Source organism: Microtus oregoni, unplaced genomic scaffold, assembly GCF_018167655.1.
Source record: "Microtus oregoni isolate MIOR12 unplaced genomic scaffold, Mior012 000150F_ref0000365, whole genome shotgun sequence".
NCBI lineage: Eukaryota > Metazoa > Chordata > Mammalia > Rodentia > Cricetidae > Microtus > Microtus oregoni.
The window spans coordinates 886684-914626 of record NW_024544800.1 but is presented as its reverse complement, the minus strand read 5'-3'; the positions used below and the strand labels follow the sequence as shown (position 1 = coordinate 914626).

The 27943-nt window shown below is 47.8% G+C and overlaps 1 protein-coding gene across 2 annotated transcripts; it reads right to left on the bottom strand.

The window, feature by feature from the left end:
- Positions 1–307: 307 nt before the first annotated feature.
- Positions 308–27701, bottom strand: LOC121444960 (mediator of RNA polymerase II transcription subunit 12). Of its 2 annotated transcripts, none has more exons than XM_041646921.1 (45): positions 27499–27701; positions 26893–26997; positions 26501–26692; positions 26209–26368; positions 25585–25766; positions 25314–25424; positions 24949–25203; positions 24177–24323; positions 23756–23855; positions 23504–23640; positions 23144–23275; positions 22112–22238; positions 20909–21138; positions 20434–20514; positions 20150–20320; positions 19586–19730; positions 19368–19418; positions 18954–19072; positions 18625–18768; positions 18027–18190; positions 17685–17816; positions 17115–17342; positions 16814–16958; positions 16523–16643; positions 16014–16115; positions 15802–15915; positions 15373–15548; positions 15031–15210; positions 13940–14011; positions 13378–13511; positions 13097–13258; positions 11720–11831; positions 11434–11523; positions 10831–10940; positions 10496–10631; positions 9587–9748; positions 8038–8415; positions 7673–7823; positions 7329–7537; positions 7090–7167; positions 6784–7001; positions 1650–1893; positions 1032–1190; positions 759–840; positions 308–576 (listed from the first exon to the last, which is right to left on the bottom strand). In XM_041646921.1, the coding sequence occupies exons 1-45, from the start codon at positions 27595–27597 to the stop codon at positions 533–535; spliced, it is 6591 nt and encodes a 2196-aa protein (XP_041502855.1). In that variant the 5' UTR covers positions 27598–27701; the 3' UTR covers positions 308–532. The 2 variants fall into 2 exon arrangements, with proteins under 2 accessions (XP_041502855.1, XP_041502856.1); XM_041646922.1 differs by having other exon boundaries at positions 1032–1184; positions 7338–7537.
- Positions 27702–27943: the final 242 nt, after the last annotated feature.

Here is a 27943-nt window from a genome sequence, read left to right as displayed (position 1 = left end):
ACAGGGTTCCACCGGTTTCTCTCCAGTCTAACGAACCCCTCTTCTAGTGTTTTATCCACAGTGGAAGACAGCTCTGAAGAAGCTGCACTGTTTAGCTGAGGAGGTAAGCCGCCCTAAAGGACTGAGGGTTTGGAGCTCACTGCAGGTTGCTTGAGCAGGAAGAAAGGATAGCAGTTAGAATTCCGAAAAGGAGAGTAGAGTGAGCTGGGGGGTGGTAATATGGAAGGCACGAAGGCTGAGTTGTTCATCCTTTCCCTGACACTCTCAGGAGACTCTTGTATGTGCAGATCCACACACCTCCTTTGCAAAGAAGCTCTATGTATTGGGTGCAACAGCTCTGGGGTCTCTATATAAATAATATACAAAACCCGACAGTTCAATGCTTCACATTAACAAAAATACTAAAAATTCATTAAAAATGGAGCCTGAGGGAAGGGCTCCAACCACTACTGGAGCTCGCCCAGGAACGGGACTGGGAATTAAGGAGAAAGGCTGGGCCACTTCCAGTGTACAAGCAGTTCCTCCAGGTGACTCAGTAGCGTCCAAATATGTTGGTACTGGGTTGTGGCTGGGTATCTGTGAAAAATGAGAGATTGTCAGGGGGTGGAAGACCAATCATGGCTCAGATTCATGAAGAAGGGAAAGGGAAATGGGGAAGGAACTCCATAATATGGGCCTGAAGCCAGCATCTCAGCCACCTCTGCCGACCCCATCCCCACTTCTTCCCCAGCTTCTTCTTGGGAAGGAGGCAGGCTTACTGGAGAGCTGTTGTTGAAGCTGCCGGACCAAAGCTGCTGTCTGTTGCTGCTGCTGGGTCTGCTGAAGCCCCTGGCGCTGGAACTGGGTGGAAATGGAAAGTGGAAGATGGAACTCCAACCTTCCACCTCCTTCTTCACCCATACCTCCAAACCTATTAGTGTTGTGCCTGACCTCCCGATGCTACCCTGTCACACACTGTTCCTAGCATAGGATGGCTGTGTGCCCATCCTGTGTAGCCATCCCTGAGCCTGTGGCTGTAGTTCAGCAGCTACCTGGGGCTGGGACTGGGGCTGGGGTTGGGGAGGAGCTGTCTGCTGCTGCTGGTGTGGCTGCTGTGGCTGCTGCGGCTGCTGCGGCTGCTGAGGCTGCTGTGGCTGTTGCTGCTGTTGCTGCTGCTGTTGTTGTTGTTGCTGCTGCTGTTGCTGCTGTTGCTATAAGCATACAAGAGATAATTTTAAGGAGAGCAAAGAAGCTATGACTTTGTATTGAAAAAAATGGGAGCAGGAAGGGAAAAGGAAGTTAGAGCCAAGGAACAGTGAGGGAATTCTGGGTTCACATCTGAAAGAACCCAAACAGTGTATTTGGCAGACAGTGTCCAATTTCCCCTTCATTATGATACTCAGGAAATGAAAAAGAGGGGAAAGGAAGCACCTAAGTACCATGTTCAAACCCAATATAGTGGTGTAGGCCTGAAATTCTAGTATTCAGGAAGCTGAGGCAGGAGTATGAGACCCTGCCTAAAGAAACCAAAGAAAACAAAAAGTACAACTATACCCATTCTGCTGGGTGCCTAGCACATTACATCATGTTTCATCTTGGGGCCAGTGTGGGAAGAATATACCCTTTCCTTCTTGGGCGCCTAAGACTCAGCCACAATCCCAGGGCCTTACCCGTAGGATCTGCTGCTGCTGCTGCTGCTGCCGGATGTGATACTGCTGCTGCTGCTGTTGCTGCTGCTGCTGCTGCTGCTGCTGCTGCTGTTGCTGCTGTTGCTGTTGTTGTTGTTGCTGCTGCTGCTGCTGTTGCTGCTCAGGCAGGATGGAAGTTGAACGGACGCCTGCCTGGACACCCTGGGCACTCAATGGAGTCATAGTACCCATCATGGGTGTCTGCTGCAGTGTCTGGTGTGAAAACCTCCAAAGACAAGAGGTCCAGAGGTCAACACAGGCCAGAGAAAGGGGGTGGTACAAACCCTGGGTCCCTGACCTGAAAGAAACTAACAAGTCATTGTATTCATTCCTCTTGGCACTAACTAGAGGAGCCCTTCTGGAGTCTGACAGATTTCTAGGTCAGGGAATAAAACACAAAGACAATACTCCATTTTACTGTCTCATAACTGATGTGGGAGTGATTTCTTATTAATAAAGAAACTGCCTAGACCCATTTGATAGGCCAACCCTTAGGTAGGCGGAGTAAACAGAACGGAATGTTGGGAGAAAGAAGCTGAGTCAGGGAGTCGCCATGATTCTCCCACTCCAGACAGACGCAGGTTAAGATCATTTCTGGTAAGCCAGCTCGTGGGCTACACAGATTAATAGAAATGGGTTAGATAAATATGTAAAAGCTAGCCAATAAGAAACTAAAACTAATGGGTCAGGCAGTGTTTAAAAGAATACAGTTTCCGTGTAATTATTTCGGGTAAAGCTAGCCGGGTGGCGGGACACAGCCCGCCGATCCGTACTTCAACAGAGTGGCACCCAACGTGCTAATGAACTCCACATAAAACCTGAGAGGGCTTAAAAAGGAGAGAGAGAGAATTTAAGACAGCTTTTTGCTGTTTCTGGGTTGCGTGCCGCAAAGAAATTGTCCTGACTCAGCAACAGGAAAAAACTGGCTGTTTTAAAATGCCGGCTTTCTGGGCTGTGCCGCCATTGCGATCTCTGTCTGGCTCCTGTGGGAGACAGAGCTTTTAAATGGAACATTTGGAATAAAGCTCTAAGGCTTGCTTGATGGCAATGTGGACTGCTGTGTGCCTGGAACTGTATGTGGCTCAGGGGCACCAAATGGCTCTGAGGCAGGAGCGGCTTGGCTCAGCTCTGCCATGCTGAACTGTGCTGGTCTCAGGCAGGAACTACCGTAATTACCATAAAAACAGCGCATTTAAGGTTTCAACTGGGCAGGACACAGGCGGTACCGTATTACCTGTACATGGTGCAACTTATGTTTTTAAGAACTGCTTAACATTTTAAGAAATGCTCCTGGATAGTAAAAAAATGTTACAGATTCACAATAAAACAGATTCAGACATAAAAGACCACACTGTTGGATGAATGTACGTAGGCTTGAGAGAGAAAAGAAAAAGAATATAGAGAATAAAGTTAATGGTTTAAAAAAAAAAGGTAAAGTCTTTAAAGAGACAGAGTACAGATAGTTAAGAGATTAAAAGAAATAAAGAAAAATAAGCCACGTAAAAATGAAAAATTCACAGAGAGTCTGGATTATGTACATTGTGTTTTCTTTAAAATTTTTGACTGTAAAGGAGCTAATTACAGAGAGACATTTCATTACATGGGCTGCCAAGCTAAACCAAAATGGATATCATGAGGGTATGACTTCAGAATTTGGGTCTAAGGATATGATGCTTTGGAAAGGGTCTTCTTTTGTTTTCACAGAGGACCAGACCCTGTGGATTTCTTCTATTACAATTTGGTATGATAGACCACGCCCTCCTGAAAGATTGTTGTGAACATCTTCAGAAAATTGCTTCGCTCAACTGCCAACTGAGATGAAACTAGCACACAGGTTATACCATGAAAGACCTAATTAACGACGCCCCCATTCAGCAGGAAGCAGTTTGGAGAGAAAAAACTGCGCCCATGTTCCCAAAATATTGTTTATAAATGTTCTTTTACATTTAAAGGGGGATATGATATAGGTATGAATAATTTGCATTGGTATGGGTTTTAAGGTCAATTTTGTTATATGTATATGTATTTTTGATCTTGAATAAGGTGTGATTGTGTAGTTCATTTTTAAAATGTAATGTATAATTAGGAAATATAGGTTGTTGATGGATAATCATAATAGTCAAGTTTGTAGTCATGTTACTTAGATTTTCTAGATATATAGAGATATATTTCAGATAGGCATTCTTCATATCTCTCAAAGGCTACAGAATATGGCATTTAAAATATTTTAATAACTTAGGACTTTTCATGACAATGAGACATATCTGCTCCTGGCAGCACCAATCTACTTCAAGAAGAAGATGGGCATCAAAGAGGATCCTTATGGAGTTTGATAGCCATTTGGGCAAGAAACTGTTCTTGCCTGGACTGTTGCATAAAATGGACACAGAGAACCCGCAGAGAGAGGACTGCTGAACTTGCCTAAAGGTGAGACGGTCTTTTGGGGTTCATGACTCATGAAAGAGTCTGCGAGACATTCTGCAGGACACAGCAGATAGTAACTGAACTGTCTTTGAAATTTCCTGCTTCATGGAAATGTCTGCTGGATACTATGGGCCTGAAGGCTGAAGATGGATGCCCCAACGGTACAGAGGAACTTTGGGTGACTGTCCAGGCAGCAAGATGTCTCTGTCATTTCTAGAGTTTTCTTATTTCTTGTTTACTTAGGTAGTATTATATCCTTCTGGAGTCTTTGATGGAGTTGAAGAATGAATAGATAGTTATAGTTTTCCTTAGTTATGATAAAAGATAAAATAGATATAAATATTGTAACTGTAATTCTTGCTTGATAATGGTTTTGCTATATGTAATTTTACTATGTTAAAGTTAAAGCCTTTCTTTTTTGTTTAAACAGAAAAAGGGGAAATGATGTGGGAGTGATTTCTTATTAATAAAGAAACTGCCTAGACCCATTTGATAGGCCAACCCTTAGGTAGGCGGAGTAAACAGAACGGAATGCTGGGAGAAAGAAGCTGAGTCAGGGAGTCGCCATGATTCTCCCACTCCAGACAGACGCAGGTTAAGATCATTCCTGGTAAGCCAGCTCGTGGGCTACACAGATTAATAGAAATGGGTTAGATAAATATGTAAAAGCTAGCCAATAAGAAACTAAAACTAATGGGTCAGGCAGTGTTTAAAAGAATACAGTTTCCGTGTAATTATTTCGGGTAAAGCTAGCCGGGTGGCGGGACACAGCCCGCCGATCCGTACTTCAACACATAACCTTAATGCTCAGGAATTTTTCGATTCTCTTTTAGCTATTTTTCTCTTATGAAAAACAGTCTGCACATGATAAGCATTCTATAAACACCTATCAAGGGGTTTATGGTTGCTGTTGTGCCCCAGAAACACCCCCAGTTGTTCTGCTACTCCATATGCCCGTTTTACCCAAATCTGCCCATCCCTGACAATCTGCAGCTGGGCTCCCTCGCTCGTCCTCTCCCACCTTCCCCTACACTCTGTCCACAGTGATCTGTGGCTACGCCAAGCTCCTATCACTCCCCTGAGCAAAGCAGTCCTTTCTGGGGTTGTGTCTCAATGCTGTAGCTCACTGTAATGTCATATGTCAACTTGCCCCCTCTAACCTAGCTCCTGCTCCTTCCCTTGAACAAGTTTCATATTACATGTAAGCTCCGCTCCTTTCTGTCTTCAGACACTCAACCCACTCCCATGGTTTTGCTCATGCTGCTTCCTTTACCTGGAATGCCCTTCGTTTCCCCCTCCTTTACACATCCCAATCACAGCTATCCTTCCATGACCAGCTCGAATCCACGGATCTTTCTAGTGCTTCTGATCTAAACTGGCAGTAGCCCATCTCTTCTCAAGTCCCATTTTACTTCTTGGCACAACTGAACACCTTATTATGACTTTGTTCATACCATTCTCTAAACATTCTTCTGCACGGTATCTTCTTCTACATAAGACCTCTACTTCTCAACTAGGGTAAAAAAAAATCTTTGGGGTGAGGAACCTTGTACTTTTTTTTTTTACTATCTTTCTTCACTCTAGTCCTAACACAATTTTGGCTACACAGCAGGCAATTCATCAGTCCACTCTAGAGTATTCTGAATCCTAAGGTGCAGAGCCTCGTGACAGTTACCCAAGTCTTAACTAAGAGTCAACTAAAATTATCCATGAAATTCATTTGTTAGACCATTCTAGAGTTCAACTACTTTTTCTTCCCTTGAGACAGGGGTCTCATGTAGCTCAGGCTAGCCTCAAACTCATTATGTAGCCAAGGATGACCTTGAATTTTTGATCCTCCTCTTGAGGTGCTGGTATTGCAGGCGTGCATCAATACACCAGGTTTTATGTTGTGCTTGGGATCAAACTTAGGACTTCATGACACTAGATAAGCATGCTATCAACTAAACCATATCCTTAGCCCTAGAGTTAACTGTTTAATACCGGACTTAGGACTCCTTATTGTTTCTTATGTCTAAAACCTCTAGATCCCTTCTTTTTTTTTTAAAGATTTATTTATTTATTAAGTATACAGTGTTCTGCCTGTATGCATGCCTGCAGGCCAGAAGAGGGCACCAGATCTCATAACAGATGGCTATAAGCCACGATGTGGTTGCTGGGAATTGAACTCAGGACCTTTGGAAGAGCAGGCAGTACTCTTAACCACCGAGCTACCTCTCCAGCCCCTCTAGATCCCTTCTTTTTTTTTTGTTTTTGTTTTTTGTTTTTGTTTTTTTTATTGAGAAAAGGAAAAAAAAGTATCCTCCTCCTCCCAGCCACCTATTTCCCTCCCCCTCCTCCCACCCTTCTCCCCCTCCCCCAAACTCCTCTCCCCCTCCCTCTCCAGTCCATAGAGCAGTCAGGGTTCCCTGCCCTGTGGAAAGTCCATTAGATCCCTTCTTATCAAAACTAGCTACATTTGTTTCTTCTCTCTGATCCTCAAGGAAGTGACAAGGTTGTAAATGGGAGACTACTGGTCTCTAGGGTCCATTCCAACTCTAGTTGTTTGTGGTAATGGTTATATGACAAGATTTACTATTCCTCGTGGCTCCCAAAGTTCAGGCCCATCTATTACCTCAAGTATGGGATTTCCCAAATCAGATGTTTGCTTATACCTCAGTGTCCCTTCCCAGTTCACCACTACTTTGGGTACCTTTGAGTGGAAGTCAGTCCATGCCCATAGGTTGGGGCCTGCTGATGCACATAGCCACTGGGCCGCTGTTGCAGGTGGCGGGTAGGATCTACAAGAGTAGGATTGGTAGAAGGGTGGGTGCTCTGATAAGGCTGGCTGGAGTAGCTGGGGGGCACCATGGTACCTGCAGGGCCTGTGTGTTGCTGCAGTCCCACATGAGAAACATAAGAAGTATAGCCCTAGAGGGAAGGATGAGACAGAGTTGGGCATGAGGGTGTTCAGCAGTTTGCTGCCCTCTCCCTGATGCTCATAGTCCCAGGCATTTACCTGGGAAGTCTGCAAACCATAGGAAGAACTAGGAGTCATCTGATGGACAGATGACTGTCCCAACATCCCCTGACTCTGCTAAAGAGGAAATGGAGAAGTCAAATTCAGGAAATGCTTTCTGCCGTGTCTCTTCTATACCTCCTACCCTGCATGTTCTTGTGAAGGTCCCAAGTATCTCCTCAGGCCTGTGACCCACTAAAACCCCTCCCCCTGACAGTCCTCCCTACTGCCCCTCTCACTATCTTTGCCTGGAGCTGTTGGCGAAGGCGCTGTCCCTGGGGCACTGTGGGTTGCTGCTGCCGGTACACAGAGGTCTTATAAGATGTGGGTTCTAGGCCCATGACAGCAGTTATACCCGGTGTGGATAGCACACCGGGATAAGGTGGTCGAGTTGGCAGTTTTTGCATTGGCAATCGCACAGGACGGTATGGGTCCACACGAGGGCCACCTGGAAAGGAGAGCAAATTGACCTCTCTGAGATCTTCATCCCTTCAACTTTTTTCAAAAACAGTTCAAGCCATCCACATCTCCCCTGGGGAGAAAAGAATGTTCAACTCCACCATTCCTAGTGAGTAGCACTTACCAGCAGGTAGCGGTTGATTCTGGGTATACAGGCCTAGGGAGTTCTGCCTGTAGTTAAGGTGGGATATGGAACCAGGATTTGCATGGTGCAGAAGGTCTGGAGGCACTGTTACACCATAGGGGCCGCTCCTACCTGGGCCCATGCCATAATCCTGCATGGGTGCAGAGGACAAAGGTAAGTGGGTTATAGCAGTTCTGGAGGGGGTGAGGGAGAAGGGTGTAAGGAGAGCGGTACTGATACAGACACTGTATCACAATTCTAATGGCACCCCTTCTCCATACACCCCATACCTCCCTTAAACCAGCAACTTTAACCCCGACTACACAAAGTCAGAAAGAGGGGTTGGAGAGGGATGGGGAACTGGCCTCAGTCTTGGTGGCTGGCTGGCTGCGTTTTTTGCCCTTGGTGGATTTCTTCTTGCGCTCCTCGGTGCTGGGAGGAGCAGCTCCTGGTTTGTCAGTCTTGGGGGGCTCAGGAGCCTTTTTCTCAGGCTCTAGTAGGGCAGGGGCTGGTGGCTCCTCATCTTCTGGGGGCAGTGGCAGTGGTTCCAAGTAGTAGGCTCTGGGCCGAGGTCTCAGGTGTGTGTGGTAGAGGAGCAACCGTTGCTGCTCCTCCCCTCGCGCCACTCTGCGGTCCACTCGGACTGTGCCAAACCAGGCCCAGGAGAGCGAAGCTGTGGACGGCTTCAAGCCCTCGAAAAGATCCCAGGGAGAGATCTTATGTTTGGTAGAAACTTGTAGACCCTGCTCCAGAAAATGAGAAACAATGAGCCGTTGAGACTTGGAAAACAGGAAGCAGGACTTGAGAACTTAAAGAAAGGGTAAAATATCTGTGGACAAGTTTTCAAACAAGGAAAGAGTTGTAAGTAGATCAAGGGACAAGATGAGAAGAGGAAAGACAAACACTGATACAGATGTCTGCAAGAGAGAACATTTTTGCTGGGACACTGTTGAATTGCAGGGGGAAGGTGTGAAGGGGAAGGGCGAAGCCAGGAGAAAAAGAGGTACTGAAGGGGCAGACAGGGAAACATGATGGGGAGGTCAGAGGCTGACAGAAGATGAGAGGGATAGGAAGAAGCCAGAGAGGGAGGAGGGAGGGGCAAGAGGAGAAGGGAGAGGAGAGGAGAAAAGAGACAAGGAAAAACTAAAGACGGCAAAGAAAGGCAATCAGAGAGACAGAAGAAAAAGAGGAGAGGTAGAGAGACAGGGAGGGCAGGAGGAGAGAGACTGATAAAGAAAAATCAAGAGAATGTGAATATTAAGGGGTTTCACTTTGCATTTAAAGTCTGCATTCCCTTTTCTTCCTCTTCTATGCAGAGTAATACGGTTAATCAAGAAAATACTGAAACTAAGGGTTGGATAGATGTTCCAGTAGTTAAGAGCCCTTGCTGCTCTTGCATAGGACCCAGGTGTGTTTCCCAGAATCCACTCAGGTGGCTCACAACCACTTATAACTCCAGCTCCAGAGACTCCAACTTCTGACCTCTGTGGGGACCTACACAGATAAGTGGCATACATACACCCATATACATAAATTTTTTAACCCATATACTGAAACTGACGTGAAAAAAAGGAAGTTGAGCTGGGCAAACAGACACGAGAAAAGGGATAGGGTGTCAGTGGGATGGTGAGAGGACAAGAGAACAGGTGGGCAGAGAGGAAGGAAAATGGGAGAGGGTCAGGATGAGACAGTTGGAAGTAAAGCAGAGTCCAAAAAAAAGGGAGACTCCAAAAGAAGGGGACATAAAGGGGAAGGAAAGCTAAGTGATTTGCTTAAAGTCCCAGATGGTTGTAGGTTTTATTGGGGACAGCCTAATGGGCTCCTGAACTTGGTGTGTTAGCTGGAATTGTAAGATCAGAATTAACATGGGGTGTAGGGGGTAAGGTAGAGGTCACGGGAGATAAGAGAACATGCCTCCTTCTTGAAGATGGAATCGAAGCCAGCAATCTTGTTGCCCTTGGTGTCAATAAGGGAGCCCTGTGGCTCACAGGCAATGACATCTCGGTTCTGCTTGGGTAGTGGCAACAGTTGGTGAACCTTTTCCAGACTGTCGGACTGGCGTTCTCCCAAGTCCTTCTGCAGGAACAGGAAGATGGGTCATGAGTTCAAAGGTACAGAACAAGAGGGACAGGAAGTCTCAAGGAGTAGCACAGAACATAAAGAAGACACTCAGGGGGCTGGAGAGATGGTGGTTCGGTGGTTAAGAGCACTGGCTGCTCTTCCAGAGGATCTGGGTTCAATTCCCAGCACCCACATGGCAGCTTAAAACAGTCTGTAACTCCAGTTCCAGGGGATCTGATACCTTCACACCAATGCATATAAAATAAAACTTAAATAAATTATCACAAAAGAAGATACTCAGAGCTGGGCATGGTGGTGCACAACTATTATCCCAGCATTTGGGAGGCTTGAGGCAATAGTATTTTGAGTTTGTGGGCCAGCCTTGGCTATATAAAAAGCCACCCATCTCAAAAACCAAAACTAATCTCAGCACTCATGAGGCTGAGGCAGGAAAAATTACTATGGGTTCAAATGCAGTGTGAGCTATGTAGTCAGTTACAGGACAACCTGGGCTACCAAATGAGACCCTGTCTCAAACCAAACAAACAAACAAAGTAAATTCAAAAAAAGTAATGGCATTGAGTAAATCCCCATTGCACAGATAAAAAAAAAAAAAAGACAGGAAATGGAGAGAAAGAGGGCTCAGACTAAAACAAGTCATCTCATTCCCCACTCCCAGGCTACACTGTAAACCGAGGCAGGAGAGTAGAAGGCACTGAGCTTCCAGCACCCCCAAACCTTGTTCTTGTCTCCCTTGCTCACCTGAAGCTTCTTCACCAAGTTCATATATGCACGTTTGTTTTCCTCCATGCTGCCCTGCGAGATGCTAGACATGTCTGCAGCCAATGTTCCATTGATAAGCACACTTAGCATGTCCAACACAGTAGTAAAAAGCTCACTGTGGCCGTAGGGAGAAAAACCAGAGAAGAGGTTAAGAAAAAAAATGGCCCAAGAGGTCACAGGCAGGAAGGGATACTCATGTTATCCTAAGGGGCCTGAGAATGTGTGGGGAACCCAAGGTCATGGAGTCAGTGGTTCCTGCAGCTGGTATGCGCTAGAGACTCCAGGGCATGGCCTGCAGGGTAGGAGATGCTCACTTGTTAGACTGCATGTCCACAGTGCCGCTGATGATGATCTCCAGGAGGAGCTGAGCCCACTCTGTAGTCTGCTGGGTGCTACGCTGCACTGTGTCAAACATGCCTCCCACCTGCCAGGACCACAAATCAGTCAGATGGTTCAAGGTGATAAGTGTTTGAGAAAAGCTTAGGTTAGAACCTGGGTGGGTGGGACCCGAGACCCCTGACGCCCTGTCCCGCCATTTGTACTTATGATTTACTATCCAACCTTGGGTCAGTGGCTGAATTTGAGATACTGGGATCTGTACTAAATAAATTCTATAATCACATTCACCATTCCAAAATAAATTTCTAGTATTTCTAGGGCTCAGGCAGAGTGTCGAATACTGAGGCAGGGTCCCTGCAAGCACACAGGGTATTCAGTCTATTGGATCCTGGCCACAGGGATTCAGTTCCTCTAACCATTTTAAGGTCCTGCATCCTTTAGAAATACAACAGGGTTAATATTGGAAGACCTCAAAAAACCTAGTGCCTCCATTCTCAAACCTGTCCTCCCCAACCTGGGGCTTCTTAACTGTATTTCCAGCTCCACCCCTTCTTCCTTCACCCCAGATTCCCCCTTACCAGGTTGAGCCGCAGTTTGAGGGCCTCATGCATTAGCTGCTTTGGTTTGCAATCATCTAAGTACTGGTTTTCTCGCCAATTAATCACAATCTAGGATAGAAACGAGTTTAACATGTGCCCAGGAATCTTCTCCTTTCTAATCCAAGTCACCAAATGTTTTTTTTTTTTTTTTTACCAAATGTTTTTTTTAATCAGAAAATAATGAAAGGTCCAAGCATGTAGTGGACTCTCAGGTGCATCCTTCCCCACCCCGATGCCACCACCTCCACGGCCCAGATAGCCATACCTGGTGCACCTGGCTGTGGAGGGAGGCAAGGAGTCCCTCACGCTGCTCATCCTGTCCTTTCAGACATGTCAGCACCAGTGATAGGAAAGGCTGCTGGCTCAACAGGGACATGCTAGAGCCGCATGGAGGGGAAGGGCAGACAGGAGACTGCGGGTCAAGCACCTCCCAACTTTCTTGTCCCAGATTCTACTCTTAAAACGTTTTTTTTTACATTTCTGTTTTCTATGTATCTTTTATTTTTTGGTTTTCCCGGTAGCTATCCTTGTACACATGACATGCTGCATATTTGGAGGTCAGAGGAAAACTCGCAGGAGTTGGTTCTCATCTTCTACCATGTGGACCCTAGGAACCGAGCTCAGGGCTGGCAGCAAACATGGTTTTACCCATGGCACCCTAGATTCTACTCTAAGGTGTGACCTCCTGCTTAAGCCATGCCACTCAGCTCTTGACTTGCCACTTTTCTTGCCTTTCTTTTTCTTCTTCTCTTTCTCTTTCTTTCTCCCTTCTTTCCTTCCTTCCTCCCTCCCTCCCTTCCTGTTGTGGAATATTATTTGAAGATGTGTTACAATTGTTTATGCTGTGGGACATTTGTTTAAGGATGCAGAGATGTGCTGTATGTATGTGGCATTTGTTTAACTCTGTGAAGCTGTGTTACTTTGCCTGTCAAAAACACCTGACTGATCTAATGAAGAGCTCAACAGCCAATAGCTAGGCAAGAGAAAGGATAGGCGGTGCTGGCAGGCAGAGAGAATAGATAGGAGAAGAAATCTGGGAAGAGAGATCAAGGAGCAGGAAAAGGAGAGAAGAGACTAGGGGCCAGCCACCCAGCTATGCAACAAGCCACGGAGTAAGAAGTAAAGAAAGGTATATAGAAACAGAGAAAGATAAATGCCCAGAGGCAAAAGATAGATGGGATAATTTAAGATAAGAAAAGGTGGCAAGAAACAAGTCAAGCTAAGGCCAGCATTCATAAGAAAGACTAAGCCCCCATGTGATTTATTTGGGAGCTGGGTAGCCATGTGATTTATTTGGGAGCTGAGTGGTGGGCCCCCAAAAAGCAAAAAAGCCGAAAAGACTAAGAGTAAAAAAACAACTACACCTTTCTTCCTTTCCTGTTTTGTTTTGTCGCAACAGGTCTATGTAGCCCTGGCTGTTCTGAAACTCACTCTGTAGATCAGGCTGGCCCTGAACTCACAGAGATCTACCTGCCTCTGCCTCCCAAATGCTGGGATTAGAGACATGTACTACCATGCTCCACCCAAGTGCCACTTTCTCATGAGGCCTATTCTCTACCCTGAGCCCCAAAGTTTCTCCTTCCCTGGCCTGCTGTCTCCTCTTCTTCCTACTCTTCAGTCCTTACCCACAGAGTCTCTTTACCTCTTCTGTTTTTGTCGGTCTCGTTCTTTTCGGGAAGAGGAACCCAAGTGCTGACCCTTCTCCAATTCCTCCCCAGCAGCTTTCAGTACGTGGCCCTGAACTGAAGTGGGCAGTTTGGCAATGAGAGGAGCTACCAGCCACACACCAGAACGCTCTAGAGAGCTAGAAGACAGAGGACATGGGTTTCAGGGGAGCCAGGTAGGCAAGGTTGAACAATCATTTTTCCCTGTGCACGCCCAGCATCACCATTTTGAGATAAATTCTAATATTTTTCTACACACCTGAGCACAGGTTTGGTCTTGCTACTGCTGGGCATGTTGCTTGCTGTACTTCCAGAAGATGACCCTGTCTCTGCTGACTGTTGGAAAACCTCAATTGTGGCCTTGGCAATGTTCTCCAAGAGGGAGTTCATCTCCTGGAGAGGATAAAAGGTGTAAAAGTGCTAAAGAGGCAGCTAGCAGTGAGGGGAACACAGCAGGAGAGATGGGAGAGGAGGCTGAAGGAGAGAGAGCATTGTGGTGGTCCACAGTAGGGACATAACTGTCCGCTGTGCCCTCTTGTACCTCTGCATTCTTACAGTTCGCCACTGTCTGCTCCTTTGCAAACCTCCTTATATCTGTGGCCACAGAAACAGGCTCTATTCCTACCCTAGGCATACTTTTCACAGCTGAAAGCACCAACACTCTCAACCCATTTCCCTTATCAACAGCTCCATGTGTCTGCCATTCCCACGGCCTCTTATCTCTTTCAGTCAGGAGCTTGAGGGTAGGACCTCAGTTCTTCTATGATGACCAATATCCCTGACACGGGGAACTGCAGGTGAGCCTGGGAAACATTACTTACATTGTTGGGGGTCTGCTTGATCATCAGCTGTAACTCCAAGGAGGACTGGCGCATGGTCCACTGGTCCAAGTTCTGGTGGTTAAAAATCCATTCCCACACTAGTCATCATTGATGACAACCTACTGTTTTAGGGCTAATTCCTAATCCCCCATAACAGATTCCTAGAAGTTGGAAAGGGTCCTCTGTGTCCCTCTCTTTAGGAAAGACTACATTTAAATAAGAATCCAAAATTACTGAAAACAAGCATATTTTACATATGGTTAAAAATGACTCCATATCCCCCTAGATTCCTGTCCTAGCACCTCACCAAGTTCTGCTTCATGCCTAACCTTTAAATCCTTAATGTTAAGGTTGAAACCTGACTCTGGTGTTTCACAGCAGCTCCTCAGAGTCCCCACAGGGCCTTTACAGGGCACACAAAGTCCTTTAGAGACTGGAAAGCTACTGGTAGGTAATCTCCCTCCAGCAGTATCTCCCTCCAGCTAAAGAGACCTCATTCCTTTAGTTCTTCCTCCATGGCCTTATTCTCCCCCCCCCCCCCCCCATCAGCCATATGTCTGAAGCAAGCGGTACGATGAAGTGAAAGGACACAGGCACACCTATGTCCTCATCCTGGCCCTAAACTTCCTAGCTCGTGTGAAGCAACCTCACCAGCCTCAGTTTCCTCACTGGTTAAATAAGGATATTCCTATTCACTTCACAGGGCCATAAAGATCAAATGAAAGAAATGAATGCACAGTGCCATGCACAGAGTACCGGAGCATGAAGTACATTTTCAACCACAGTAGCTATTCCTGTTCACTTACTGGATCACAACCAAAGTGCCATCCATGCAAAGCAGAATCGGGCCTCCCTGAGGCAATTCTTGCCACAGGCAAGCTGTACTCACTGCAGACTGTGCAGTCATCACCTAACAGCCTAACTCCTGAGTCTAGACCAGACCGCAGATCTGCTCTGTAAGACCATGTTGGAGCTGTTTTCCTTGCTACCATTCTCCTGCATGCTCATTCATCTTCCTACCTACTGAACAGTTCCACCGTTCCCCAGTAGGATCCTGCTGCTGCTCCCAGCAACCCAGCATCTTGACCTACCTTGAGAATACGCTTAATGCGCTGCCGCTGGGGGTTTTCTCCATCTTCATTGTCCAGCAGTCGATGTGGGTAACAGATGAGCTGCATGAGGCGCTGGGCCTGGGCACTACTCAACACTGGGTCTTGTAGATCATTGCTGTCCTCACACAGTGACTTAAGGCAGCGTTCTCCTACCCATTCCTAAGGAGAATGGTAATTAGAAGACTGCAGGCAACCCCAGGAAGTTGTATCAGGGCAGGTAAAGGACCCGATGTATAGCAGGGAGGTAGTGTGCTCATGGGCTAGAAACAAGGCTATATTACATGGAAGCATTTAGGTGGAGTGGGGGAAGGTGAGACTAACCTGTTGGCAGATGCTTCGCAGCACGTACTTGGCATAGACATCCAGACTTGCTGTCTCCACAGAGATGTTGCGGCCACCCTGCCTCCTACCACCACTACCACCTCCTCCCTCCTCTTCTGGAAGTTCTTCTGTTCCTCCTGTCACCGTGAAGCCTGAACCTTTCAGCTCCGCATCCCCTGTGGTTCATGGGTGGGAGATAGGGAGGGCAGAGTGTGATCAGAATGGTGTGTGGGGACCTGCCCTGTCCCACAGAGGCAGAAATTCCCCAAATGCTGCTCTATGAAACAGAAATATATTTATCTCCCTCCCCTTTTCTCCAAAGGCCAGAGAGACCACCTTTGGGAGGGAGAAAGACTGTCCCTGTAGTTTTGCTGGCACTCTACCCTATACACACTTCTGGCATGTCTCTCTTCCTACCCCCTTGCATACCGAGTACAAACACAGCCTTGAGAACAGCAAACACAGCTCCATCCACAATGCGGTTCTGGGAGGCAGCCAGCAGGTGGCGGTCACAGGAGGACCGGATTCCAACAGTAGGTTTGTCTGTAAGGGAGCCACAGTCAGGGGAAGCAGAAGAAAAAGCAGCGGGTTGGGAGAGCCACAGTTTCTCTAGCTGCCTGGCTCCAATCAGAGTCACTTACTTCCATCAGACTGGCAAGGATTGAGCTGTGGTGTCTTGAACAGGTGGAGGAGGATGCGGCAAGTAAGCCGGGCCCCTGGCTCAGAATCCTGTTCGCTACAAGCTAAAAGACAGACAGCAGATCTGAAAAGAACGAAGCCAAACTCTATGCATGTGTATATGTGCTGGGAGGAAGAATAAGATGAAATGCAAGTGAGGAGAAAGGAGCAGCAGAGCACAGAAATGTTATACAACTGAAGGGGCAAAAGCCAAAAAGGTTCAGAGGCTGGGCTGAAGCTCAGGCTCACATGAGGGAGTTATTGGGTTCCATTCCCAGATACACACACAGTGTGGAGGTGTTATCGGGGCTGCAATTTCAAAATAGGCCCTTGGAGCCTTCCAGCCTGAAGTACAACAAGCGCTGGCCAGGGAACTACAGCAGGGCGTTCCCCAAGAAGAGGCTGGTTATGGAGTACGTATTAGCACAGGGCGGGGAACTGACATTCTAGGAGTTCTGGACTGGAACCTTACCAGCATTCAGGAGTGAAGGGATAGCAGCACAGCGAATCAGGTCTTCCAGGAGCAAACACTGTCGGGCGATGAGGATGGCAACAAAAGTAGCCAGGGAATCGTGAAAAGACAAGTCACTGACCTGAAAAAAGTGGCCAGACACCGTGACTCAGTGTGGAGGAAAGAGACTTTGCCAGTGTGCCATGCCTCCACTCGACTCAACTCTGACCCTCTATGGTCTTGAGTGTGGCCAGATCGCTACCAAATAGGTACCTGTCTCATTCTCCAGCAAGACCCCACCCAAAGGCTTACATCTACATTGCACAGGAGATCGTTGAAACCACAAGTGCCATTGTTAGAAGAGCAGCACAGAGCCTTAAGTACTCCTAGCCACTCTGCACTCAGTGACTTGCAATAGCCGGTCAGCTCCGCGCACAGGATTGCGATGTCATTTACCCTAGGGAGAAGTACAAAAGCCCTCAGGAAAAGTCTTGCTCTACAAAACGTCAGATTCACAACTTTCTGTCTCTGCCCCAGTAACAATGGAAGGTACAGCATCTCTCAGATCAGGTGGCGGCATGATGTCCATTCCTCAACGCAGTATGCCCCATACCTATCAGGATCATGATGCCCCACACAGACGTGCATGAGAGCATTGCAGACAAAGCTGTAGCGGTTAGCAGGGTTCTCGCTCAGACTCTTGCCTAGCCCCGTGTAGGTGAAAGTGTGAGCAGCAGGGTTCTCCAGAGTGTCAATCATGAACTCCGGTGCCCAGCGCATATTGGATTCTGATGGCTCCACATTGCAGTAGATGGTGTTCTTCACTTTTGAGCAAAAGTCACTGCAGGGGTAGGGAAAGGAAATAGCAGTACTGAAGTAGGTCTGGTAGGGTACAGGGATGGGCAGGACAGGGGAGAAAAGAAAAAGGAGTGAAGGATGGAGGACCTTGGGAGAAGAAAAAGGGAGCTGGGCCACAGCAGACATGGCAGGAAGGAAACCACATGTGATTAAGAAAGAGTGGCCTGTGAAGGCAAGGAGGAAGAAGGTTCACTTTCAGCAAGGAAGTCACAGGTAAAGGATACAGTGCATAAGTGATCCCGCACAGACAGCTGGGTGCTGAGGTGTGCGGTAATGGGAAGGAGGCAGGACTAGCCCCATTCTCCTATCTCTTCACCTCTCTTACCTGAAGAGCTCCCCAAATTTGCTCTTTAAATGGCTACAGGAAGTATACAGATCATAGAGATAAGCAAGGATACAGCGCTCTGCAGAGGAGCCATCTGAGCGGTTCATTCCATGCTTCACCACGCCACAGAGCCTGTTACAGAGCAGGGGAGGGAGGATCAACAGGGGTAGACAGGGGACGGGGGCCCTGAAAACCAATTTAAGAGTCTTGGGAAAACTATTCCACCCTACCTTGGTAGCAGACTCTGCCCCACTGTGTGGCCCCACATGTCCTTCCTAGGCCATTTCTAACTGGCATTCACCAGAATCCCACACATTTCAGTTACTTTGAAACCCTGCTTACCCCTCAAAGACTTGTGCCATCTGGTCCTGGTTGAGGATGAGGCAGGCGTGATAGTGTCGAAGGACAGCCACGATACATAAGCATAGGCTGGTTGTGTAGCTACCCACCAGATCAGAGGATTTGAGGAGGAGCTCAGCCTCAACCACGCTCAGCTCATTCAGCAGCTATCAGAGAAATGTAGATGAATCATGAGAAGAGGCCCCTTTCATTGGACGTAACCCATTTTCTGTAAGGAAGCTGCCATGGCCAAGCCTGTGCCCCTTCCTGCCGGAGTCACTTCAGCAGAGAAGGGTCAGGTTCCCATGTGCCAGTGTCCTGTGTCCACTAGCAGTATCTCTAAGCAGTCTCCAGGCCAGCATGCTGTAAACTCCACAGGGAGAGGATGCTCTGTACCCAAAGCTCTAATCTGTCTCTTGGGCCTCCCCAGGGAGCACTTAAGTCTCTATTCTGGCCCTCTTGGTTCATGTTCCACTCCCACTGTGCTGTCTTTGGGCCATCTGAAGAGCCCGGGAAACTGCCTGGAGCCTCTACTCTTGTCTTTGGGACCCTATCGAGCATGGATTCCTTCTTCTTCCCTTCTCTGCCCCAACGTCCCCACCTGAATGGCAAAGTCGATGAGGCCACTGATGCTCAGAGAATATTCCATGAGGTCGAAGATGAACTGCACATGCTGCACCAGAGGCAAGTGGTACGACATGCCAAGGGCAAAGCTTGTGATCTGCTCCAGAACATTCCGGGAGACCTGATAAGGGCAGTGTGAGTGAGACAGGAATTGAAGGAAAGAAGACCTAGGGACAGAGCAAAGGATGATGGCGGAAGGGGATGAGACCAGCAAGGCTTAGCCTGCTTAGTTGGGGGAAGATAAGACAAAAAGGAAAATAGGACAGGAGGCCAGAAGGTGGGAAGGGGGCTGGCTTAGGCCCACACCTGAGCCGTGACCTGATGTTGGTCATAATGAGAAAGGTGCTGGAACTTAGCAAAAATATCTTCAGCAGTGGGGAAGGCTTCTGGCCGGTTGCGGCGGCGCTTCTGCCCATCTTCCCCACCTGCGGGGACAGGTGAAAGCAATGAGTCAGGACAATAAAGAAAACTAGTTGACTAGGGGTCGGGTAGGGGGTGTGGAGAAGGGACTGTGCTGGGAGGGAGGAGGGGAAGGGGGAATGAGGGTAGGAAGAGAAAAAGGAAGGGTGGTCAAGGAAGGGCTGGGGCAGGGACAAATGGGACAATGAAGCACAGGTTTAAAGGACCACAGACCATGTGGACCTCAGAGGAACGTGTACAGGGAGGTGCTAGGTTAAGGAGGGGCGGAGGGAGGGCAGCAAGGGGCTTACTGTGAGGTACCTAAGAATGTCAGGTCTCCAGGATTCAGAGGCACAATAGGAGCAAGCTGGTCTGTAGAGGGGGGAATGAGGGGGAAGTTTCAAAAGGACTAGAGCTCTCAGGAGACTCCAAGAGACGGAATATTGGGACATGACTGGGGAGTGCCCTACTCTGGGCATAGGAAGACTGACTAGGGCATTCTTTGGGGGAGACTTTTGTTTAAGGAGGCTCAAACCCACCAGTTTCTGCTGTCCCCTTGCGGTTCAGAACCTTCAGGATATCCTTGGTAATCTTCTTGATGGCATGGCGGGCATCATCTCGCTGCTTCCCCACCCCAAACAGTACGACCAACCGCTGGTTGCACTCATGGCTGCATGACTCCTCCTGCACCCAGCAGCACCGTCAGACTCCATCACAGGTCTCCTGCCCTCCTCTTTTTTTCTTTGTTTGGTTTTTGTTTTTGTGTTTTTTGTTTTTTTGTTTTTCAAGACAGGGTTTCTCTGTAGCTTTGGAGCCTGTTTGGAGCCTGTCCTGGAACTCACTCTGTAGACCAGGCTGGCCTCGAACTCACAGAGATCCGCCTGCCTCTGCCTCCTGAGTGCTGGGATTAAAGGTGTGCGCCACCACCGCCCGGCTTCCTGCCCTCCTCTTAAGAGCATGCTTTGTATCTCTCAACACTCCCATGTTCAAGCCCCTTCTCAAACACACCCAACACCCTTGGGAACAGGTCTAGCCCCTCAGCAAATTCCTTGGATGAAAATCTGGGCTCAAAACAAGCCATCACAAATGTTGGAGAACAGTACCTGTGGGATTGGAAAATGTGTGGCATACTGCACATGTCGTGGCTGGTCATAAAGAACCCCAAGTGTCCCCTCGATCTTCTCTTTGGGTGGGGGCTTCACTTCCTTTTCGACATCTGGTTTCTCAGGGGATGGACTTCCCTTCCCCTCACAAGGCATAGTAGGGGAGAACAACTAAGAGGGCGAAAGGCAGCACGTTCAGGAGGAGCAAAGGAGGCAAAGAAATTCCCAAAGGAGGCGTAAGGGGAGAACCAAGGTGCTAGATTCTTCCATGCTCAGGATCTTACTGAGAAATCGGGTTTCTCCATGTCTTCAAAGAGCACACTGGAACTAGGGTCGATGTCCATAGATTCAGAGAGCCCTGGATCCTGCAGGCACACAACAAACTGCATTTCTTAAATGCAGCTTTAAATGCAAAGACAACTCCCTGCTTTAGTCCCACGGAGTGCTTCTTCACTGTCCAGGAAGTTCACTGAGAACTGAATCAAGGAGGCAGGAGGAAAGCCCAAGTTCTGCATTCAAACCTTGTCCAGTTACTTAACCAGTAAGTAAAGCCTCAGTTTCCATCGGCTTTAAAAGGAAGGCAGGAGTACGTCACCGACCTTTCGTGAAGAGCAAGTGAGAAACTGACATGAGACTATTCTATAAACCACGAAGTTCTAATACCATTCTTGGGTAAAAGAGATGCTCGGAAGCTTCTAGAAGCTGTGAAAATGGGAGTGTCAAAATGTAATAATTACTAGCAAGGAAAAGGACACACACCTCTAGCTTGCTACTGCTGCTGCCTTCAGCTTCCTTGCGCTCTGGGTCATCTGCAGGATCATCAAAGGGAGAGGGAGGCCGAGGACCAGGGGCTCCAAATGCAAGGTCCCCCCGAGAGATGAGAGTGCAAGTGTACATGTTGTGGGAGAAAACATCGTGTCGGATCAGTTCACAGAAAAGTAGTACTAAGTTAAAGAATTCCACTCGTTCACTCTCACTGCGGGGATCAGCTAGAAAGGAATGAGGAAAGCTAAGTTAGCAGAACACAAGACGGGACAAAAAGAGATAGGGACATGCTTCAGTAATGGTGCTCTTAGAATACTACAGAGATATCCCTGAGGCAAGAACAGGAAGAAAAAAATCCAGAAACTGCCTAGACATACAAAGTATGGTTGGTGGGGCTGGAAAAATGCCTCAGTGGTTAAGAGCATTCACTGGCTGCTCTTCCAGAGGATTTGATTCCAAGCACCCTCATAGCAACTTACAACTGTCTATAAACTCCAGTTCCAGGGCATCCAAAGCCCTCCACTGGCCTCTGCAGGTACCAGACACGCACATGGTGCACAAACATACATGCAGGAAAAGTAACCATACTCAAATATTTAAAAAACAGGTGGCTACATCACTTCATGCTGTCCACCACCACCACCTCAGAATGAACAGACTATCATTGCTCCTGTGCATATAGGAAAAATGCTTTGCTCAAATGTTCTTGTGTTTATTCTTTGCATTTCTCTATTCTATGAAAATTGTGAGACCATCAAGGAATAGAATTATGCCTAAAAGTAATTTTTCAGAGTCAAAGACAGAAGTATAAACCAGAAGGTCCTTTTTTGTGTTCTTGAGGCAGAATTTGTGTAGCTTTGACTATCCTGGAACTCTGTACAAAAGGCTGATCTCAAACTCAGAGATCATCTGCCTGCCTCTGCCTCCTGAGTGCCGGGATTAAAGGTGTGTGCTACCACTGCCTGGCTTTTGCTTTTTTGACAGTTTTTCTGTGTAGCCCTGGCTGTCCTGAAACTTGCTCTGTAGACCAGACTGACCTTGAACTCAGAAATTCACCTGCCTCTACCTCCCTAGTGCTATGATTAAAGGTGTGCACCACCACTGTCCAGTGCCAGAAGGTCCTTCCTCAAGTTTTCTGAGTACATAGCTTATAACTGAATTTAGGCAAGGTAACTAGAAGATTGTAGGTATCCATACTCAGCATGGGAGCCTGTGTATCCAGAAACTGCAGGAGGACATCCTGGAATATGGGTGCACTAGGAGCAGAAAGTGAACCAGAGGCGATGGAACCCTTCTCATCAGCTGCTTCAGATTCTCCGCAACGCTGCACGATGAGAGAACAAAGTAAGGAGTGACTTTTCCCTGCTTCTTCACTCTTCACTGTGTAACCTCGGGAGAGTCACCTGTCTTGCCTCCATCCCATACTTCTCATTTCCTTTGCCACCTCCCAACTACAGCCTTGATCTCTTCTCTAACTAATTAATCCATCAGCTCTTTTCTATTTGTGCCTTATGTCCTTAACATTCCCTGTAAAGTCTCTACCACTTTTATTTATTTGCTTATTTAGTTTTGTAGGCAAGGTCTCACTATGCAGCTCTGGCTGGTCGCAAACTCATAAGAGATTGGCCTGCCTTTGCCTCCCAAATGAGTGCTGAGATTAAAGCCATGCAAGACCATGTCCAGCTTTTTTTTTTCCCCAAGAGAGGGTTTCTCTGTAGCTTTTAGAGCCTGTCCTGGAACTAGCTCTTGTAGACCAGGCTGGCCTTGAACTCACAGAGATCTGCCTGCCTCTGTCTCCCAAGTACTGGGATTAAAAGTGTGTACCACCATGGCTCAGCCCAGCATTTTTTTAAAACTTTGTTTTGAAACAGAGTCTATGTGGCACTAGCTGTTCCAAATTACACCAGGCTGGCCTCAAATTCAGAGATCTGCATGCCTCAGGCTCCTAGGTGCTGGGATTAAAGGTGTCCACCACCACACTCAGCTTTTTTAACTTTTGAGACAGTCTCTCTAGCTAGGCCAGGTTGGCTTTGTAACCATGATCCTCTATATAAACCTTTCACATGGTGGAATTACAGGTACGTGCCAAGACGAGAGCTCTCTATGGGTTCTTTCCAATCCTTCAGGTCCAGTCCCAGTCCCACTTCTATCTCAATCAATCACTCCAATGTGTCCAAACCTAGTTATTCTTTCCATTGGGCAACTCACTCCCTTTTCTTAGCCTCTAACCTCAGCCTCAATTTCAGCTTGTCTCTTCTCCAGGAGCTTGGCTACTACCATAGCACGATGCCGACCAGAGCGCTTGCAGCTCACAGCCCATTCACATAATAATGATACCACAGCATCATCATCTGAGGAAATCTGCAAGCAAAGGATTTGATGAGGATAAGTAACGGAAGGCTGGGGACAAAAGAACTGAGTTCCTCTTTCAAAAACATAGGCCCCACCTAAAAACATCCTGGGACCAGGACCAGGCACCAAGAAGATCATCAGTTCAGGGGTCTCCTACCATCAATGTGTTACTAACCTTACCCTTATCCAGACTGCTTCTCCTGCAAGGGTTTTGTTCTTTCTGTTTCTCTTACTCACCTCATGACCATCCTTACTAGGCCCCAGTCCAAAAATTCGATTACAAAGGGAGTCAAGAGAATTACTAAAGTCAGAGCGCTCAAAACTATGGCTGTCTAGTACTTCTAAAGTGTGGAGCACCCGTCCAATGGTGAAACCTGAGGACAAAACAAACAGCAGAGGGGAGTTAGCCAGAGGTTCCGTGCATTTGGAGTCTCAGATGTCTAGGTGCCCATCGCCATCCTTTCCTAGCTTCTGCCCTCTGACACCCACCTGCAGTAGCTTCCTGGCACTTATCAAAAGACCAGCGAACCTCAACTGCTTGTCCTCGCTCCTTGATCTGCTGTTCAATCTCTCGCAATTTTGCACGCACCTGCAATATTTTTTTAAAAAAGCTTTAAGGAAACAGATACATAAAAAGCTAAAAGAAGAATAGCCGAAAGCTGGGCATGGTAGTATACGCCTGCCTGTAATCTAGCACTTGGGAGGCAGAGGTAGAAGGATCACCATTAAGTTCGAGGCCTGCCTGGTCTACAGAGCAACTTTCAGGTCAGCAAAGGCTACTTAGCAAGAGTCTGTCTCAAAAAACAAAGCAGAAACATAAAACAGTAGCAGCCCCCAAACCACTATTTCTGGAAAAACAATTTAGCATCGCATCGCAACTTTGAAATACCAAGGTAGTGTTTAAACTTACCTGCTGAGTGAAGGCACTATTACCCTCTGGCATGGGCAAGTTGGAGGGAGCAATGGGCAGGTGGTCAAGTGGAGAGCCAGTCTTAATTCGACTATCAGTCAATGAGTAGTGCCAAACTAGGGCACTGGGACAACACAGGAGGATGGTCTGCCAGACGAACAGATAAGTCAAACCCAGTTAGCATGGATGCCTCTCTAGAATCCCCACTTCTGAGCCACCTCCCTTAGGTTTCCCATCTGAATTAGGTTTACTATGACTGAGTCCTTGGGGCAAGTATCATCCCCTCCTCCTCACCTTCCTCTTTTTAATTATTTGTATAGTATTTCAGACAAGGGTTCATTTGGCTATGGCGCTTATGCTGACTTTGAACTCAAAATCCTCCTGCCTCTTCTTTCTAAGTTTGGGACTGTGAACACTATCATTCTCAGCGCTTTCCTAAGAAGCCTTGGGCCTACTACTTAGTTCTGGGAGAAAATTCCAAAACCTCTAAAAGGGATCGTCCTATTACAGAGAAACAGCCACGTGGTGGTGGTGAATGCCTTTAATCCTAGCACCTGGAAGGCTGAGGCAAGCAGTTTTCTGTGAGTTCAAGGCCAGCTTGGTCTACAGGACAAATTCCAGGACCAGCTCGGAAAAACAAACAACAAAAAAGCAGAGAAACACTAATTCTTGAATCCTCAGTGCCAGCTCCCACCTCTGAGTTGGACTCACCCCATTCTCCAGGATGAGCGCTGTTAGTTCTTTACACTTTCTTCGGCCCTCTAGTACCTACCTGAAGGATACAGCTGAGGCCAAAAACCAGGGGCCGGTGCTGAGGACACATAAGCAGGTCACTAAAGGGAGTCGTGGGTGTACTGCTAGTTGGGGGCTGAGGTGCAGGAGTGGTGGGCAGAGAGCTTGTTGACTGAGCAGATATAACATGAGATGAGTGGCTGCTCATGCCATCCAGCTGTAGAGCCAGTCTCCGGGTACAGAAGTAGGCAAGGCGGCGGGACAGATAGGCAGACTGGACAAATTCCCCTGAGTACTGTGAAGACATGACCAACAGAGCCCCTAGTTTTCTCCAAGAGACACTGCTCTGATCCTAACCCTTCCTCGGATCCCTTCAAACACTCCCTCTCTAGGTCTAGGTCTTACTCGAAGCAGTAGAGGAAGCAGCAATTTAAGCAATTCGTCCTCTCCAGGGCGTATTTTCTCAAAACACTCAAGCACCCAAGTCAGGAACTCATGTCTGTCCAGCATTCCATCCTATGGATAGCAGGGAACTATTAGAGGTAAGGCAGATAAAGGAAATGGAAGGATGAAGAGAACCACAGTGAGGGCAAGGCAATGGGCAAATTCCATTCTATACCGACAACACAGGGTAAGGTGTAAGTCAATGCCATGTACGACATGCCCTTGTGCCTACCTGAAACATGAACATGGCGAGCTTCTCATTGTAGTCCCACTGCCTGATTGCCACCTCTACATCATGGGGCAAGGGTCCTATAGTAGAACCACAGCCTCCACTTCCTGCAGGCCCTGGCCGATAGTATTCAGCCATCTTCTGTAGCTGTTCCCATAAGTACTTTGTAATGATTTGAGTCCATTCTAAAGAAAATACGGAAAAGGGAGCTATTTGATAGTATTCTTAGGCTTCGAATACTCCTGTCTCCCCTGCTTCCACTCACAATCACCACAATCCCGAGCTCTATTCATCTTCTTACCCTGGAGACAAATGCCACCTCCTTAAATAAAGTAATCACTATGTCCACTGAAGTCGCAGAGAATCGTCTGCCTACTCTGTTGGCATTCACCACTTTCTATAATGAATTATGCTACATATGCCTTCGCATCTCCACTAAGATCCAAAGAGCAGAGAATATATGCTGGTCATCTTTACAGCCCAGTACCTGACCATGGTAGATAAGCAAATCACTCCATGCTTACCAACTGAGTGAGTGTGAGATTCACGCAGAAGCAAGGAATATAGACTAAGGCGTCTGTCACTCCTTGAAGCCATCGGTGGCACACCAGGTGTGCAGTCACTTACCCGTGAAAGGGTCAGCAGTATTTTTCTTCTTAACCTTAGTTTCAGACATTGCTGCATAATAGGCACAGGTCATCTTAATGAGCCAAGCAGCCCGCATCACAGGCACTGTGTATTTGGCTAAGTATCCAAACACTTCTTCCTTTTTACTGAAAATGGGGACCTGGATGGACATCACAAACAGTGAGGTCTCTATTACCCCAGGAGTTGATACCACGTAGCTTAGTATCAGAACATAGGTAGGTACCTGACACATTCCCCACGTTGACCCTAAGAACGAGAAACAGCACCTCACCTTTTTAGCTAGGTTTGTGAGTGGTTTGGTGCCAGCCAGGTCGGTGAACCAGGTGTTAATAGCACTCTGAGATCGTGCAGTCACCAGCCAGAAGTTGTCCTTCTGGTTCATGAGGGACTTTTTGCGACTGGTGTCAGAGAAAGTATTGCAGCGTAACTTCTCGGCAATAATGCTGCTGAAGTTGGAACTGATCTAGAGGAAGAAAAGTGTACCTCAGTGCGGTAAGAAGGGGTAGCCAGGTGCCACTGTGGTAGGGAGCACCAGGTTGGCAGCTGCCCTGGGTTATGAACTCTGCCATTTAGGTTATCCCTTTAAGTTTTCCCAACCCAGAACCTTTGCTCTTTCTCAGATGCTTTCCAGCCTTTTCCTTCAGCCTGGCAGGGTTCTCTCACCTTGGCAGGATTGAAGTTGACGTTCTTGGCACTGCCATGTTCATCCCCAGAGACAGCAGGCTGGTTATTGAAACCTTGTTTTACATTCAAAGCCGTCAGTTCATCCTAAGGCAGAAAAACAGCATTTTAGTTCACCCCCATTCGCCTTGGAGAAGAGGGTGTAAAAAAGGGCAGAAGGGAAGAAAGGGAGGAGGATTCCGAGTAGAAGAGGTTGTTATTTAAAGCCCAGCCCTAATGTTCATTCGGACCCCACCCTCACCTCCACAGTCAATGAGATTCCCACATCCCCCAGAGATACCTCAACAGCACTCTTCCCTTGCAGGCACCTCACCAAGCTGGCCCTAACAACTTTCTGAGGTTTGTGTGTGAGCGCCCGCACGAGTGTGGAGGGGGGCACCTCTGGCGTGGCTCGCGAGCCATTGCCTGCACACCAACCGGAACTGCCGGCAGCCCCTACACTCCGGCACCAGTCCACTCTACTCTTCCCCCTTTTGGGACTTTTGCTCTCACCTAATCGCCCCGCCCCCCCTTCCCTGAACTGTCAGTGTCTCTTCCTATACTAATCACCTGCCCGGACCCCGCGGGAACCTGGATTTGTGAACGCACCTCTTTCTGTTTGGGATCTTGAGGGTACACATCGGGAGGCCCCAACCGCAGCCGCTTCAGGGGTCGGTGCTCGTAGCTCAAGATCCCGAAAGCCGCCATCTTGCCCAGCCCGTACCGCCGGAGGCGCCTGCAGGGCCAGGCGAAGTGGGGAGGGAAGGGGCGGAGGGCCGAGGACGGGAGGGAGCAAGCCGGGCGGCGGTGGAGAGGACTGAGGCCGAAAGAAGGGGGGTGGCGGAGGCGGGGCACGTTAGAAACTCTCGATTACTGCCGGAAACTGCCGAGGGACGCTGGGTACCGTCGGACAATACTGACTGCAGAGGGGGTGGGGCCTCGCCAGCGCGGGGCGGAGCACAGCCCGGGAGCTTTGGGCACTAAGAGGGAAAGTCAATTTCACCCACTAAAAATCCACCGGCATGGCCTGTGCTGGAGGTGCAGAACTGAAATG